Source organism: Phyllobates terribilis, unplaced genomic scaffold (assembly GCF_046119375.1).
Source record: "Phyllobates terribilis strain yellow unplaced genomic scaffold, ASM4611937v1 Scaffold_1__5_contigs__length_1240528914, whole genome shotgun sequence".
In the NCBI taxonomy this organism is placed as follows: Eukaryota; Metazoa; Chordata; class Amphibia; order Anura; family Dendrobatidae; genus Phyllobates; species Phyllobates terribilis.
The window spans coordinates 756,706,881-756,723,966 of record NW_027362761.1 but is presented as its reverse complement, the minus strand read 5'-3'; the positions used below and the strand labels follow the sequence as shown (position 1 = coordinate 756,723,966).

Sequence of the window (17,086 nt, the reverse complement as noted above, 5' to 3'; positions counted from 1 at the left end):
TTTCTATTCAATCGTGTACCATTGCAGAGTCCTCGTTTTGTATTCAAATTTCTCAATAACATAATAATGCTGCCCACCTTAAGTGTAAGGCAATGACTTGGCATGCCTGATGGGGTTAAGCAATTTAAAAATTCAATAAGAAAATGTTCCCTTTCATCGTCGTCATCTACAACAACAGAGTCATCGCTCCAACGTCAGCTGATGTTTTTCTCGGATTCACCTCAACATTAAGCTCTTTATGTAGTAAGATGACATTTTTAAATTTTCTGGCTATAGAGGACAAAAATGATATTTTTACCCAAAATAATTTTATTGTTGCTGTTGCTTCTGATATAAAAACACAATTATGAAAAGTTTTACAAAATTATATGTGCCTAACAATGAACAGGACAAAAAAAATACAGCACACTGTTTGAAATGTAATATAACAATGCATTAGACCACGTCGGACAGAAAGAAAAAGAAAACATTTTCCCTCTTCCAGAAATAACACTTTTGGCTCAACACAAGACTTGAAAAAAAATATTTTTTACAATGAAATTATTTGTTGTAGCACCGTCTAGTAACATAGTATTTCACAACGTTTCGTATTTTTCCAGAGCTAATGTCTTTTTTCAAGTTTATGATTTTTTTTTATGTCGGCAACAATACAGTATTCACACATATTTAAGAAAAGTGGCTGCCCTCTGTAGTTAGAAATAAAAAAACAAAAACGTATCAAATAAAATATATATATATATATATACTACAGGAATATGAACTTACAAAATGAGCAACAGTTATCAGTTGTGGTTATACATAAATATTTTTCTAAACAAAAATTTTTTTTTAAAAAAAAAGGATGTACAGTGCAGTAACCGAGCCAATGTAAGCATTGGATGGGTGGATAAAGCACCAATGTGGGATGGATACAGCACAGTGTCAGGTAGTATTGTGTGAATTTCATACCGTAGTCAAAAGTAGCACCATCCTGTCTGTATTTTTCTCCCTCCTGTTATTTTTAAGCAGTCACGTAAAAAGAATAACACAGAATGAGATAACACATTTCATCTTCTGCCATTTTGGAAGGGTTCTCACTGATGAATCTCTAAAGGTTTTTTTAATGAAGACTAGCCTTACTCGGCACATCAATGCAAGTTTTTGTCGGTTCTATGCTGGTGTCTGTACTAATTTAATACTATATGATGGTTATACCTTCACCTTTGCTTGAAGTTAGAAGAATACAGTAATATCATCAAGGGAGGTAATGCCTTTCGCTATGATTAAAATGTTTTTACCAAACTTGGTAATAAGGCACTTAGATTCTTCCCCCATAAGAAAATGTGGTATCAACTGGAAGCATCAAAATACCATTCTCTTGAACTATATCAACTATTTTTGTATCTTATAAATAAAAAATAAAATGTTTCTAGCTCTTGGTGATCGTTAATACAAAAATCATTGAGAATGATTGAATAGCTTTTTTTTAAATAAAAAAAAAAAAATAAACCTAACAACAAAGTGCACCTCAAGTCACCACCATGTGAGCTAGTTTCCAAACATTTAGCCGGTGACACATTAATCTATATTAAATATCTTTTTTATAGTTTTTACTGACTCGTGAAAAGTAAGTTATAGCTTTGCTTGAAGCATAATGTTTCCATTTTTGACTTTTGTTCACGCTCTGCTTGGTTCTTAGTGAGCGGCATAGATCTGTACGCTTCTGCTGTCAGCCGGATATAACCTAAATATTTTTGAGGGCTACCTAAAAAATTCAGACATTATGGAAGATGAAAACAAAGAGAACTGTGGTCTTAAACCAGATTATGTTTACATATATCCTATAATCTCAATCATTTCAGTTGGCTTACATACAACATTAAGAACAGTGGTGATTCAAAAGTACAAGGTCACAGTTCTTCTAAGCAAAGAACTGATAACAAAAATCCCAAAAATTAAGCTTGGAATTGCAGTAACTTTTTTTTGTTTTTGCATATCTTTGAAATAGACCAACTACCTAACCAATCTTCAGGAATAATAGGATTACCTTTGAATATTATGTGCACAGTATTATAGTACTCTGGTTCAAAATAAAACAGATTCACTGCAGCATGTTTGGTAAAACCATGACCATTGCTGTCGAAAGGCACTAATTTCATTCTCCAGTCAACATCCCTGGTGTTGGGGTTGAGAATTACACACCCTCCATCTCTGTGTACGTCTCTCTGATTTCAATCTGGACATCCAATGCATCATATTCATTGTACTTTTTTTTCTCACCCTGTCAACTTTTATTTTTAAAATCTCACTTCCCTCCCAAGTTTTATATAAAAAACCCCACTATGAATAAAAAAAAATGTCCCAAAATACATACAGACGTTGGTCACTGCTGAAATCATATTCCACATTTCCCATCATTTTTTTTGCCTTAGTGCTGAGGTTCTGACACAATAGCTTGCTAATTAAACACAAGAGAGAAGAAGACTTTCTCTATGAATGTAAAGTTCGGATCTTGTGAAGGCCACATGAGGAGTGTTGGCCGATGGTGTTAATAAAGATGAATCTGAACTTTCATCTTCAGTGCTTGACCTATTTCACCACTGAGGTAGTTGAAGTCCTTCTCAACCTCTAATTTCTGAAGCTCTTTCTTACGGTATAGAGGCACACTGGCGATCTCCAAGTTATACAAGCCTGAAACCACCTTCTTGCGTCCAAGGTAGAGAAAACTTAAGCCATCCTTCTGGTGAATGCGGAAGTTGCCATCTTCATTGCCCTGAGAGATAATGTAGCGTACATGGTTCTCTAGTGGCACCAAGGCTGGCAAGAGCTCCATGATATGTTGCTTATTAATCAAGTCGGAAATATTCAAGCTCATCTTGAGTGGAGCATCTATGTCAACACTAGCCAGGCTGATATGATTCTGTAGTAAAACAAAACACAATAGTTATATTCTTTTGTAAATGAATATAAAGAAATGTGTTATATTAGACCTCCTAGATATTCTACAACTCATGTATAAAGTACTTGTACAGGTTTAGCTGTTGGCCATCTCTGATAAACTTCACCTCTCTGATTTAATGCTCTTCTGAAACATATCGGTTTAGGTATCCTTTATTAGAAATTGATGTGTAATGTTCTCTTTTCAAAGTTATTAAAGAAGTTGTCCCCTTTTGGAAAATCTTTGTCCCCATCTGCAGTTTGTTACAAAACAACAAAATTGCTTTTTACTCATCGTTCCCGGGTCCAACTCTAGTCTCTGGCGCTGCTCTCCTTGTATGGTATTGGTTGAGGTGCTGACTTCATGTAGACAGCATAGCAACCAATTAGTGAGCTCAGCAACTCTTAGGGGGCATTCCGTTTACACAGGCCAAGCCATTGAGTTTACTGATTGGCTACTGTGCTGTCGATGTACACAGCCAATGCTGGACACTGGGAGCAGCATCGGAGACTCAATGATATGGAGATGGTGAGTAGTGTTGAGCCACCCCCGTAGTGTTCGGGTTCGGTTCGGTTCGTCGAACACCGGGATGTTCGAGGAACTGTTCGTCGAACTGTTCGTCGAACACCTTAGAACACCGTCGAACACCGTTAAAACCAATGGCAGGCAAACAAAAACACATAGAAAACACCTTCAAAGGTGTCCAAAAGCTGACAAACTGCTCAGAAGACGCTTTCTTTAAAAAAGCCGGCCGGCAATTCAGCAGCGGCATACACCGGTACCCGACAATTTAGACAAGAAGGAATAGAGCCTCACACATAGATTAGATAGATAGAAACATGTCAGTCACATATATATGAAGTACAGTGACAGTGTTGCTTACTGTACTTGTCATTTAGTGTAAAGGATTTATTAAAAAATATAATAGTGTTTTCATGCACTGTCTCTTTAAAAAAGCCGGCCGGCAATTCAGCAACTGTACCCGACAATTTATAACAGACAGAATAGAGCTTCACACATAGATTAGATAGATAGAAACATGTCAGTCACATATATATGAAGTACAGTGACAATGTTGCTTACTGTACTTGTCATTTAGTGTAAAGGATTTATTAAAAAAAATAATAGTGTTTTCATGCACCGTCTCTTTAAAAAAGCCGGCCGGCAATTCAGCATCTGTACCCGACAATTTATAACAGACAGAATAGAGCTTCACACATAGATTAGATAGATAGAAACATGTCAGTCACATATATATGAAGTACAGTGATAGTGTTGGTTACTGTACTTGTCATTTAGTATTAAAATAAAGGATTTATTATTAAAAAAAATTGGCGTGGGGTTCCCCTTAATTTTAGTCTCTAGCGGAGGTTAAGCAGACAGCTGGGGCAGATGTTTGAAGCCTGGGAAGGGGGTAATACCCACGGAGCTTCCCAGGCTACTAATATGAGCCCCCAGCTGAATACATAGCCTTTACTAGCTATTAAAATGGGGGACCCCCCCCAAAAAATGACGTGGGGTCCCCCCTAATTTAATAGCTAGCAAAGGCTAGGCAGACAGCTGGGGGCTGATATTAATAGCCCAGGAAGGGTGCCATGAATATTGACCCCCTCCCAGGCTAGAAACACCAGCCATCAGCCGCCCCAGAAATGGCGCATTCATAGGATGCGCCAATTCTGGCACTTAGCCTCGCTCTTCCACGCTGCCCTGTAGCGGTGGCAGGGGGTAATAGGGCTGGGGTTGATGTCAGCTTATAATGCCAGCTGACATCAAGCCCAGGTTAGTAATGGAGAGGCGTCTATAAGACGCCCCCATTACTAACCCCATAGTCAAAGTTAAAAGAAAACACAAACACCCAGAATAAAGTCCTTTAATTGAAATAAAGACACAATCCTTTATTGTTCTAAATTAAACCATACTTACCGTCACGCCCATTCCAGCTGAAGCCAACGATCTCCTGCAATAAAAGAAAAATAATAAAGCAACATCATCCTTACCTTTCCATGGTTCCCACGACAGCTTCAGCTCTGCTACATCGAGATGACAGGCTGGACCGCAGCAGAAAGCTGCCATCCAGCCTGTCATCCCGCAGACACTGAGAAGCGCAGGCTTGCTTGCGCTCTGCAGTGTCTGGCTGTGACGGCATAAAGATGAGACGAGTTCATGTCCAATGAACTCGGCGCACCTCATGCACGTCACTGACAGCGTGGGAAAATTCTCATGCTGAAGCGCTGAGTGCAGGAGAATTCTCCCACGCTGTCAGTGACGTGCATAAGGTGAGCTCATGTCCAATGAACTCAGCTCACCTCCTGCACGTCACTGACAGCGTGGGAGAATTCTCCTGCACTCAGCGCTTCAGCATGAGAATTTTCCCACGCTGTCAGTGACGTGCATGAGGTGAGCCGAGTTCATTGGACATGACCTCGGCTCATCTTTATGCCGTCACAGAGAGACAATGTGGAGCGCAAGCAAGCCTGCTCTTCTCAGTGTCTGCGGGATGACAGGCTGGATGGCAGCGTTCTGCTGCGGTCCAGCCTGTCATCTCGATGTAGCAGAGCTGAAGCTGTCGTGGGAACCATGGAAAGGTAAGGATGAGGTTGCTTTATTATTTTATTTTTATTACAGGAGATCGTTGGCTTCAGCTGGAATGGGCGTGACGGTAAGTATGGTTTAATTTAGAACAATAAAGAATTGTGTCTTTATTTCAATTAAAGGACTTTATTCTGGGTGTTTGTGTTTTTTTTAACTTTGACTATGGGGTTAGTAATGGGGGTGTCTTATAGACGCCTCTCCATTACTAACCTGGGCTTGATGTCAGCTGGCATTATAAGCTGACATCAACCCCAGCCCTATTACCCCCTGCCACCGCACCAGGGCAGCGTGGAAGAGCGAGGCTAAGTGCCAGAATTGGCGCATCCTATGAATGCGCCATTTCTGGGGCGGCTGACGGCTGGTGTTTCTAGCCTGGGAGGGGGCCAATATTCATGGCTCCCTTCCTGGGCTATTAATATCAGCCCCCAGCTGTCTGCCTAGCCTTTGCTAGCTATTAAATTAGGGGGGACCCCACGTCATTTTTTGGGGGGGGTCCCCCATTTTAATAGCTAGTAAAGGCTATGTATTCAGCTGGGGGCTGATATTAGTAGCCTGGGAAGCTCCGTGGGTATTACCCCCTTCCCAGGCTTCAAACATCTGCCCCAGCTGTCTGCTTAACCTCCGCTAGAGCCTAAAATTAAGGGGAACCCCACGCCAATTTTTTTAATAATAAATCCTTTATTTTAATACTAAATGACAAGTACAGTAACCAACACTATCACTGTACTTCATATATATGTGACTGACATGTTTCTATCTATCTAATCTATGTGTGAAGCTCTATTCTGTCTGTTATAAATTGTCGGGTACAGATGCTGAATTGCCGGCCGGCTTTCTTAAAGAGACGGTGCATGAAAACACTATTATTTTTTTTAATAAATCCTTTACACTAAGTGACAAGTACAGTAAGCAACACTGTCACTGTACTTCATATATATGTGACTGACATGTTTCTATCTATCTAATCTATGTGTGATTCTCTATTCCTTCTATTCTAAATTGTTGGGTACAGATGCTGAATTGCCGGCCGGCTTTTTTAAAGAGACGGTGCATGAAAACACTAATATTTTTTTTGATAAATCCTTTACACTAAATGACAAGTACAGTAATCAACACTGTCACTGTACTTCATATATATGTGACTGACATGTTTCTATCTATCTAATCTATGTGTGATTCTCTATTCCTTCTATTCTAAATTGTCGGGTACCGCTGCTGAATTGCCGGCCGGCTTTTTTAAAGAGACGGTGCATGAAAACACTATTATTTTTTTTGATAAATCCTTTACGCTAAATGACAAGTACAGTAAGCAGCACTTTCACTGTACTTCGTATATATGTGGCTGACATGTTTATATCTATCTAATCTATGTGTGAAGCTCTATTCTTTCGGTTCTAAATTGTCAGGTACCGGTGTATGCCGCTGCTGAATTGCCGGCTTTTCATGTTTCACTGTTGGCACTGTTCCCATCGATTTGGGCAATCACTGTAATGCCACAACCACCATGGCTGTGGCATTACAGTGAGTGGCAGACAATCCCTGCATGATTGGTGCTCTAAATAGCACCAGACATGCAGGACACGCTTTTGGTGCACGAACAGTTATCGAACATAACCTCGAACAGCCGAATTTTTTGCAAATCGTTCGGGTTCGTTGAACAACTCGAACACCGCCCAAAACAGCTCGAATTTGAGATTGGCGAACAGTTCTAGTCGAACAACGCTCATCTCTAATGGTGAGTAAAGTTCATCTTTTTATAACAAACTGTACTCAGAGATTTGTACTTTCTGAAAGGGGACAACTCCTTAATGGCCTGGTTTGTAATTACGCTACACAAAATCATATTTTTTCATGGTGAAGACTAGACTATGCCACAGAAAAAATGTGCAACATACTAGCCTTCTATCTGTAAGTTCTCTTACTGTTTAAAAGGGGCTTTCCCACCTTAAAAACATTTATTGCACAAAATATGCATAAATCTCTGTTAGACCTCATTTACACATCCCTGTCTCCAGTACGTGTGGTGACAGTTTTCACACGTACTGGAGCCACATACACACGCAGACCCATTCAACTGTGTGTCTGTGGGCAAAGCAAGCTGACATGTCCGTTTTTGCACGCCACACGGGCCGCAAAAAGTTCCACAAACGTGCACACTGATGACACATGGATGACATCTGTGTGTCTTCAGTGTGACACACCCCGGCACCACGCCGTGATCCATCTGACCGAAATTTCTTCATCAGTGTGCGCGGTGGCATGATGCAATTGCACATGCTGATGAGCAGAGGAGAATGACTTAATGCAGCGAGGGGGCCCCTGAACTGCACTGAGCTGAGTGAGCGGTGTCCTGTCACTCAGTGAGCTCAGCGCAGTTCAGGGGTCCACTCGCTGCAACAAGTCATTCTGCCCTGCTCCTCAGCGTGTGTGGTCGTCTCAAGCCACCGCACACGCTGATGAAGAAATTCCACACAGATGGTTACGGCGTGGGACATTGGATTTTTTCAACTTCGGACTGGTGAGGAATATTGTTTTTTTTATTTTTGGTTTGTTTACAGGTGACATGGGCTTCAGGGAATTAGGTGTAAAGGTAAGTATAATGTGTTTTTTATTTTATTCTTATTTTTACACTTGTTGGAGACAGTGGGCGCTGAATACTACTCTCAATATTGTGAGTTGCTCGCTCTGATATCAGCGCAAGCAGGGGACAATGATGATACTTGCCTCCGGCATCCTGCGCTTGGGAAAATTGCTAACTGTACCACTGATTCCCAGGTGCCAGTACGTGTGATTCCGATGCGGCACATATGCAGCACATGGTTGCCATACATATGACACACAGATACACGGATATCTCCGGTACTGGCTTTTCCAGTACCAGAAATATCAGGACGTCTGAAAGAGACCTTAGGTGGTGTTCTGATTAATTGGTTGCACATCTGGCCAGGCTGTAACTGCCCTGAAATAGAATGGAGATAGCCTGACACTTGTGGGCATCTCTTCGTTCAATCTCTGCTTGCATATGGCAGTCAGCAGTAACCTCACCTGGTGGATTAGGTATGGGCAAATCGTTCTCCCAAATGTGGAGAGCATTGATTAGACAATGGCATACTATGTAGAAACAAGCCACACTTACAAGAGAAATGCTAAAACACAATGGTCTAATTATTCAAACATAATGGCCCAAATTCATTAAAGACCCTTTCTCAATCTGAATGTTTGAACCCATTAAAATAAAAATACCTATACTTACCTCCTGTACCAGCGCTGTTCCAGCAGTGTTGGCAGTTGCGTTCCCGGGACTCACGTGAGGTTATGTCATGTGAGCCCTGTGCCCAGGGCCGGGATCAGCACCCGGCGCACCCGGGCAAGTGCCGGGTCCCTGAGCAGGCGAGAAGTGAGTATTTGATTTTTTTTTTTTAATGCATGGAGGCATGGGGCATTATAAGGGAGGGGAGTGGGGTGACATCCTGCATGGGGTATTAAAAGGGGGGAAAGTGACATCCTGCATGGGGCATTAAAAGGGGGGGAAGGAGTGACATCCTCCATGGGGCATTATAAGGGAGGGGGAGAGGTGAAGTCCTGCATGGGGCATTATAGGGGGGGGGAGTGAAGTCCTGCATGGGGCATTATAAGGGGGTGGGAAGTGACATCCTGCATGGGGCATTATAAGGGGTGGGAAGTGACATCCTGCATGGGGCATTATAAGGGAGTGGGAGTGTGTGACATCCTGCATGGTGTATTAAAAATGGGGGTGAAGTGACATCCTGCATGGGGCATTATAAGGGGGGTGACATAATGCATGGGGCATTATAAGGGGGGGTGACATCCTGCATGGGCCATTATAAGGGGGGGAAGTGACATCCTGCATGGGGCATTATAAGGGAGTGGGGTGTGTGACATACTGCATGGTGCATTAAAAGGGGGGGGGGAAGTGACATCCTGAATGGGGCATTATAAGGGAGGGGAGGGGGGTGACATCCTGTATGGGGCATTAAAAGGGGGGAAAGTGACATCCTGCATGGGGCATTAAAAGGGGGGGAAGGAGTGACATCCTTCATGGGGCATTATAAGGGAGGGAGAGAGGTGAAGTCCTGCATGGGGCATTATAGGGGGGGGAGTGACGTCCTGCATGGGGCATTATAAGGGGGGGGAGTGACATCCTGCATGGGGCATTACAAGGGGTGGGAAGTGACATCCTGCATGGGGCATTATAAGGGAGTGGGGGGGTGTGACATCCTGCATGGTGTATTAAAAAGGGGGGTGAAGTGACATCCTGCATGGGGCATTATAAGGGGGGTGACATAATGCATGGGGCATTATAAGCGGGGGTGACATCCTGCATGGGGCATTATAAAGGAGGGGGAGAGGTGACGTCCTGCGTGGGGCATTATAAGGGGGGGAAGTGACATCCTGCATGGGGCATTATAAGGGAGTGGGGGCTGTGACATCCTGCATGGGGCATTATAAGGGGGGGTGACATCCTGCATGGGGCATTATAAGGGGGGTGACATAATGCATGGGGCATTATAAGGGGGTTAGGGTGACATCCTGCAGGGGGCATTATAAGGGGGAACAGCCTGTGTGGGGCATTATGTGGGGGGAACAGCCTGCATGAGGCATTATGGTGGGGGGGGAACAGCCTGCATGGAGCATTATGTGGGGGCACAGTCTGCATGGAGCGTTATATGGGGACTAGTATTCTGTATGGAGCGTTATATGGGGGCCAGTATCCTGTATGGAGAGTTATATGGGGGCCAGTATCCTGTATGGAGCATTTTATGGGGGCCAGTATTCTGTATGGAGCGATTTGCCTGTGTCTGAGCTATTGTGGAATTTACAATAGATATCGCTCATGTAATGTAAGAAGTGAAATCTTCGGCATTTTACTATATATATATTTCTCTGCCGTATCTGTGTATCATGAATCATGGTATGTGTTAAAGGGGCCCACTGAAACTCTTTCGCCCAGGGCCCACAAAAACCTGGAGCCGGCCCTGCCTACGCCCAATCAGCGCTGGCGTCACTGTCCCCTCCTTCGGACTTATAAGTAATCAAGGGGAGGTGAGCGGCCAGCCGCAGCTCTCACTTTTCTTTACTTATATGCCCGAAGGTGGGGACAATGACGCCGAACGGTGCCGACATGGGAGTTGAGTATAGGTGTTTTTATTTTAACGGGGACGCATATTCAGATTGAAAAGGGGTTGTCCTAGTAGTGGATAACCCCATTAAGACTGGTATATTTGACACCAGTTTTGCATGCCAGTCTTTTGTATTGCACAGCACGCCATGGAGTAAGCATTAGGGATATTTTACGACTATCATGCACCTCACCAGATATGTTACTCCAGCCAGGGACTGACAGCACATTTCTTGTGCAATTTACATCCACATATTGACAACAATTATGTATTTGCCAGGCGAGTTTTGCCATATCTTGTCCTACCATAGCTCAGCACATTTTGGCGAAGCTGGCCAGGACTGGAGTAAAAATACCAAAAGTTGTTAATTTTTTTGAATTAGGCAAAAATGTTTGCAACATTTCAAGGTATCTCCATAATTCTGGTGGAAACACTTTGAAGAATCGGGGCACTGATCCAAAATTGAAATTTTTAGTGAAGGGCAAGTATTTTTTGAAACATGCATGTAAGGTGTGCTGACAACTCCACTTTCAATGATGGTGATAGGGGTCAGAGATAGGTATTATTTTTTAACAGTCATACACTGTTACCTTTTGGGAATCAATATATTTTATTAAAAAAATATTAATGTTGGTGGCATTTATATTATTAATACTGTTTCTAGTTATTCTACATCTTTCTACTTTATTCCTACCTCATGCTCAGAGGTTTCATTAGCACTACGCCGCTGTCTTCCTCTCTTTGGATAGCCATTGATCTTGCATTCATAACAGTTTTCTGGGGATAAGATGTTCTCCTCATCTTCTTCAGTTGGAGCTGGGATGTAACCACCTTTGCCAAAGCCAAGGCCTGACACACAGTGTCTGCAGTGACAGAAGGACATATTAATTCTGCTTTGCTGCCTACCGTAATTTATGTCAGAAGTGACATCAACATGAACAAGGCAATTGCCTGTAACAAATTTCTCATTTCATAATGCTCTCTAAGTAAGATATCTAAAGAAAAAAGATATTTGGGATTTAAGAACACATGATCCGTTTCCTTTTGATAGTGATTTAACAACTAGGACTAAATAAATATGTTAATTGTACAGTGTGCATAGTATAATTACGCACATTTTACTTTAAAGAGGTCCTGTCACATGTAAAAAAAATGAGTTTGTTAACTTGTCAAAATTCCAGTGCTCCCCTGAATCTGATGCTCTCCATTATGGAGATATGCCTTTTTTTCTTTTGCGCCCAGTATGCAAATTTCTGGCTTGTATTCCAAAGGGTGTGTTTCAAAATTGTTTTCTATGGGGGCGTGAAGTCCTCCCCCTCTATGACCCTACCCAATCACAGCTTGGCAGCATCTGAAACTAGTTGAACAGCGTGATCTTGCGAGATCCCCTTGTTCTTGTAAGACCACGTTGTGCGCACGTCACATTGAAAACGGGGAGGTCTCTCGATATCACGCTGTTCAGCCAGTTACAGATCAGGTCAGTGGGAGGAAGACTACACGCCCCGAAAGAAAACTCTTCTGACTTGCTCTCTTGGACCACAAGCCAGGAATAATCATACTGGACCCCAAAAGGAAGAAAGGACATATTTCCGCAATAAAAGGGCGAAATAAAAAATAAAAAAAACAGCATCAGATTGATGGGGTTCATTGGGGATTTTGGCAAGGTAAAAAACTTTTTTTGGACACATAAGAGGTCATTCTTAAATATATACTACAATTTAGCTGAAAATCTCACCTCACTTATTATAAATGAGAAGATGGAAACCAAAAGCCACAAATACAAGGCATATATTACTAATCACAAGTTTATTAAATTCATCCTATATATAAAGTTAATACTTAATTTTTGAGCAATAATTTCTCACCCTTGGCCAGCTCGGTAGTAGCCTCCTGGACATCCACACAGATAACCACCATCAGTATTGGAGCACCCATAGCTGCAAGGATTTCCACCAGCACCTGAACACTCATCTACATCCTGGCAGCCACCAAAAGAAGTGTCAAAGTCAAAGCCAGAGGGGCAGATGCATTTGAAGCTTCCCAATGTGTTATAGCAGGAGGCAGATCCACAGGTAGATTGGCTGGAACACTCATTCTCATCTGACAGAAGAGAAAACGTCCATTAATCTAATAAAACAATGCAAAATATCAGCAAGTATGTGGCCCAACTAATGCTGTATATACTCATACCACCAAAAAGCTCTAGCCCTTTGGAAAACTTTATCGCCAAAAAAATCTTCCTTAAATGGGTATTCCCATCTCCAAGATCCTATCCCAATATGTAGTAGGTGTAATAATAATAATAATAATAATAATATTAGCAAATACCTCCAATTAGAAATGTAGTATAGTTTTTCTGATTCACTATGTCTCTTTCCTCATGTGCAGGCATTGCAGGACCTTAGGTATCCAGGGTTACGGCCACTGATATAGTGACAGTTAGTTATCTAGTTGCTAGTGGTCGTAACCATGGATACATAAGGTCCTGCAATTCCTGCACATGAGGAAAGAGACAGAGAGAATCAGAAAAACTATACTACATCTCTAATTAGGCTATGTGCCCACGATGCAGAAATGAAGCAGAAAATTTCTGCAGCATTTCTGCATCTCCCTGGCAGAAAAAACGCATGCAGATTGTGCATGCGTATTTCCTGCCAAATACATGCGGATGTGAAGCGTTCTTCACATGCATTTCCGCATGCGGGTTGACAAGCGCTTTCCAAGCGATTTTAGCATCACTTGGAAAGTGCTTGACAACTTGGTCACACTATATAAATCCATGCAAACGGCATGGATTTATATAGTGTGACTGTAAAGAATGTTCAAAAATAAAAAAATAAATCTATACTTACCCTCTGATGTCCCCCGGTGTCTTGCTGCGCTCCTGTTCTGGCTGCCGGCTGATCGCGATGCCCTGTACTGAAGGGCCTGCCGTCACATGACTGTGACGTCAGCGCAGGTCCTTCTGTCCAACGCAATCTTCGGGCAAAGGAGGAGAAGCACAGCGGCCGCCAGAAGGTAAATATAATCTTTATTTTTTATTTTATTCTTTTTTTCACAGGTACAATGGTACCCAGGTCTGGAAGAGAGTCTTCTCTCCTCCAGAACTGGGTACCATCCGCACATTGAACCGTGTCATATCTGCTTGTTCAGATGCAGTGATGCGGATGTCACGCGGTCCATTGTAAGTCAATGGCGGCGATTACGCTGCGTGTCCGCAAAATTAATGGACTTGCTGCGGATTTTTGAGCGCAGCATAAACGCTGCGGAAAAAGCCGCAGCATGGGCATTGACAGTGCGGCTTGTCATTGGGGACCATGGGGGGCGGATTAACAAGCGTTTTTGAAGCGTTTACGCTGCGTAAATTCCGCAGCATAAACGCTTCAAAAATGCATAGTGGGCACACAGCCTTAGAGGTATTTGCTAATATTATTATTATTATTACACCTATTGGGATAGGATCTCGGAGATGGGAATAACCCTTTAAATACTGCAATTTTCTCATTTATTTGTAAAACTATAATAACTTTGATTAGGAGGAAGAGCGATTCACATAGTAACTTCCTCCCACCGTGGACACATTTGTTTTGCTTTCGTTATTTTTCATTTCTTCCCAGAACCATCTCTTTTTTATCTTTCCATTGATATAGACGTATAAAGGCCTGTGTATACTGGGTATAGGCCTGGGTTTATTCACTTTATATTTTATACATCAGATGACACAAAATATGAATCTTTAATCTTTTAATTTCTTTACTTTTAAACAGGAAAATTAGGGTAATTATAATTTATATATTTTTTTAAACTTTTTTTAAAATATTTCTCTCTATTTTTTAGTCTCCTGAGGGAACTTGAGCCTGTGTTTGATTGCTTTTTCTATGTACTGCAATGCTACAGTAGTGCTATGTACAAATGTCTAAATGACTAAGGCATTCAAAGGAGGAATATGATGGCAGCCTTGTAACCTTCAGCAGGTGCCCGGCTGCCATGACACGCCACCAGCACCCCACGATTGCAATCAATGATTGATAGTGGCATTTATGTTTAAACAATAGCTCCTGTTGTTGGTATTGCAGAAAGATGCTGAATGTGTAACAAGGTTAGTAACTGTAGGCAATTCTGCAGGCTCAGCTCCTGAGCCCGCTACATACATTGGGATTGGATGTAGGAGGTACTATTATATCCTACGTTGCAAAGGGGATAAGAAGAGTAATGGCAGGGAAATCAAAATTACTTGGCAACTTATCACAATGGCAGCCACAACTAAATAATGATAGTGAAGCATAGACTGAGTGTAATCTGTTAATGGCTTTTCCCATACCTGCTCCACCCATATCTATATTGTTCCAGCTCATAATGAGAGAACTCATGGTAATACTAACATACTATACAATGTTTTTATATCATGAAATATACCCCAACATCTATTCATCTACTTGTTTGAGACTTATTTTTTCTTTCCACTACTCACCAACACACTGGTTCCACTGATAATGTTGCACATAACCCTGTGGGCAGCCACACCGATAACCACCGAGCACATTTTGACAGCCATGTTGACAGCGGTGATTGCCATCACACTCATCAACATCTACAGAATAGAAGGAAGTTTATTTTCTCATTGCACTGCCAAATATCACATTTATATAGAAGAGAAGTGAGTACATTTCTCAATACTAACATTGCAATTTGTAGAATTTGTTAAATAATGAACTGGGAGTGTCAACATAGTAATAATATCACAATCGAGTAAGAGAAGTATAAGTGTTTAAATAACTTCTTTTTATCCAATCAGGTATTATAAGATAATATGTTGCAGTATTTTTATTTCATCTTTTACAGAAAAGAGAGATAGAGAGATTAAAGGGGTATTACATTTATGACAAGTTCTCACCTACCACAAGTGTGGGTCTCAGCAATCTGACCTCCAACTGTCATCAGAAAACAGGACTTATTTTTCCCAGTTGAATATACTGGTGATCAGGCATGTTCCCTGTTGCTCAATTCAATCTCTATGGGACTACCAGCCATAGCGGCGCTCTGCATGTAGCTATCTTTAGCAGTCTCAGAAATTAAATGAAGCGGAAGTACCCGTGTCACCATCGTTTCATTCAAAACATGGGCACAAGTTCCCCCTCCTTATGATCAGTTAGGGTTTCAGCAGGAGGACCCTCACCAATATAGTAGTCATCTCTATATCCTGTGGATAGGTGTTTATTTGGTATAACTGAAATTCACCTTGTAAGATGGCCGCCGGATAAGTTCTTGAGGGGAGATATGTATCATCAAGGTTGGTAGCCTCGGCGATGTAAGCCCGGGAAAACAGGCTACAGCATGTATAGTGCTGAGAGAGTTAACAGGACGTATCAGGGCTGAGTTTATGAGCAGTCAAGGAGATGGATGGGACTGGACTATTTACTTTCTGTTTTAACTCTATGCCGGAAAAGGCTGTCTTTTTGTTTGGTTATGCTGAGCGGTTTATGAAGTTTTAATAAACCAGCCTGGAAATTTTACTGAAACCGCTTACTGTGCCTACAGTACAGACCAAAAGTTTGGACACACCTTCTCATTTAAAGATTTTTCTGTATTTTCATGACTATGAAAATTGTACATTCACACCTAAGGCATCAAAACTATGAATTAACACATGTGGAATTATATACTTAACAAAAAAGTGTGAAACAACTGAAAATATGTCTTATATTCTAGGTTCTTCAAAGTAGCCACCTTTTGCTTTGATGACTGCTTTGCACACTCTTGGCATTTTCTTGATGAGCTTCAAGAGGTAGTCACCGGAAATGGTTTTCACTTCACAGGTGTGCCCTGTTAGGTTTAATAAGTGGGATTTCTTGCCTTATAAATGGGGTTGAACCATCAGTTGTGTTGTGCAGAAGTCTGGTGGATACACAGCTGATAGTCCTACTGAATAGACTGTTGGAATTTGTATTATAGCAAGAAAAAAGCAGCTAAGTAAAGACAAACGAGTGGCCATCATTACTTTAAGAAATGAAGGTCAGTCAGTGCGAAAAATTGGGCACACTTTGAAAGTGTCCCCAAGTGCAGTTGCAAAAACCATCAAGTGCTACAAAGAAACTGGCTCACATGAGGACCGCCCCAGGAAAGGAAGACCAAGAGTCACCTCTGCTTCTGAGGACAAGTTTATCCGAGTCACCAGCCTCAGAAATCGCAGGTCAATAGCAGCTCATATTAGAGACCAGGTCAATGCCACACAGAGTTCTAGCAGCAGACACATCTCTACAACAACTGTTAAGAGGAGACTTTGTGCAGCAGGCCTTCATAGTAAAATAGCTGCTAGAAAACCACTGCTAAGGACAGGCAACAAGCAGAAGAGACTGGTTTGGGCTAAAGAACACAAGGAATGGACATTAGACCAGTGGAAATCTGTGCTTTGGTCTGATGAGTCCAAATTTAAGAT

General features: G+C 41.8%; 1 protein-coding gene across 1 annotated transcript in view; it reads right to left on the bottom strand.

Moving 5' to 3' along the window:
• Positions 1-289: 289 nt before the first annotated feature.
• Positions 290-17,086, bottom strand: part of LOC141149662 (fibrillin-2-like) — a 238,446-nt gene continuing 221,649 nt past the window's right edge. The window contains exons 62-65 of the mRNA XM_073636910.1: positions 15,122-15,241; positions 12,516-12,750; positions 11,345-11,513; positions 290-2,899 (exon numbers count right to left, since the gene is read on the bottom strand). Of these exons, the coding sequence (XP_073493011.1) occupies positions 2,528-2,899; positions 11,345-11,513; positions 12,516-12,750; positions 15,122-15,241 (896 nt within the window). The 3' untranslated portion in view covers positions 290-2,527. The remainder of the gene's footprint in view (positions 2,900-11,344; positions 11,514-12,515; positions 12,751-15,121; positions 15,242-17,086) is intronic.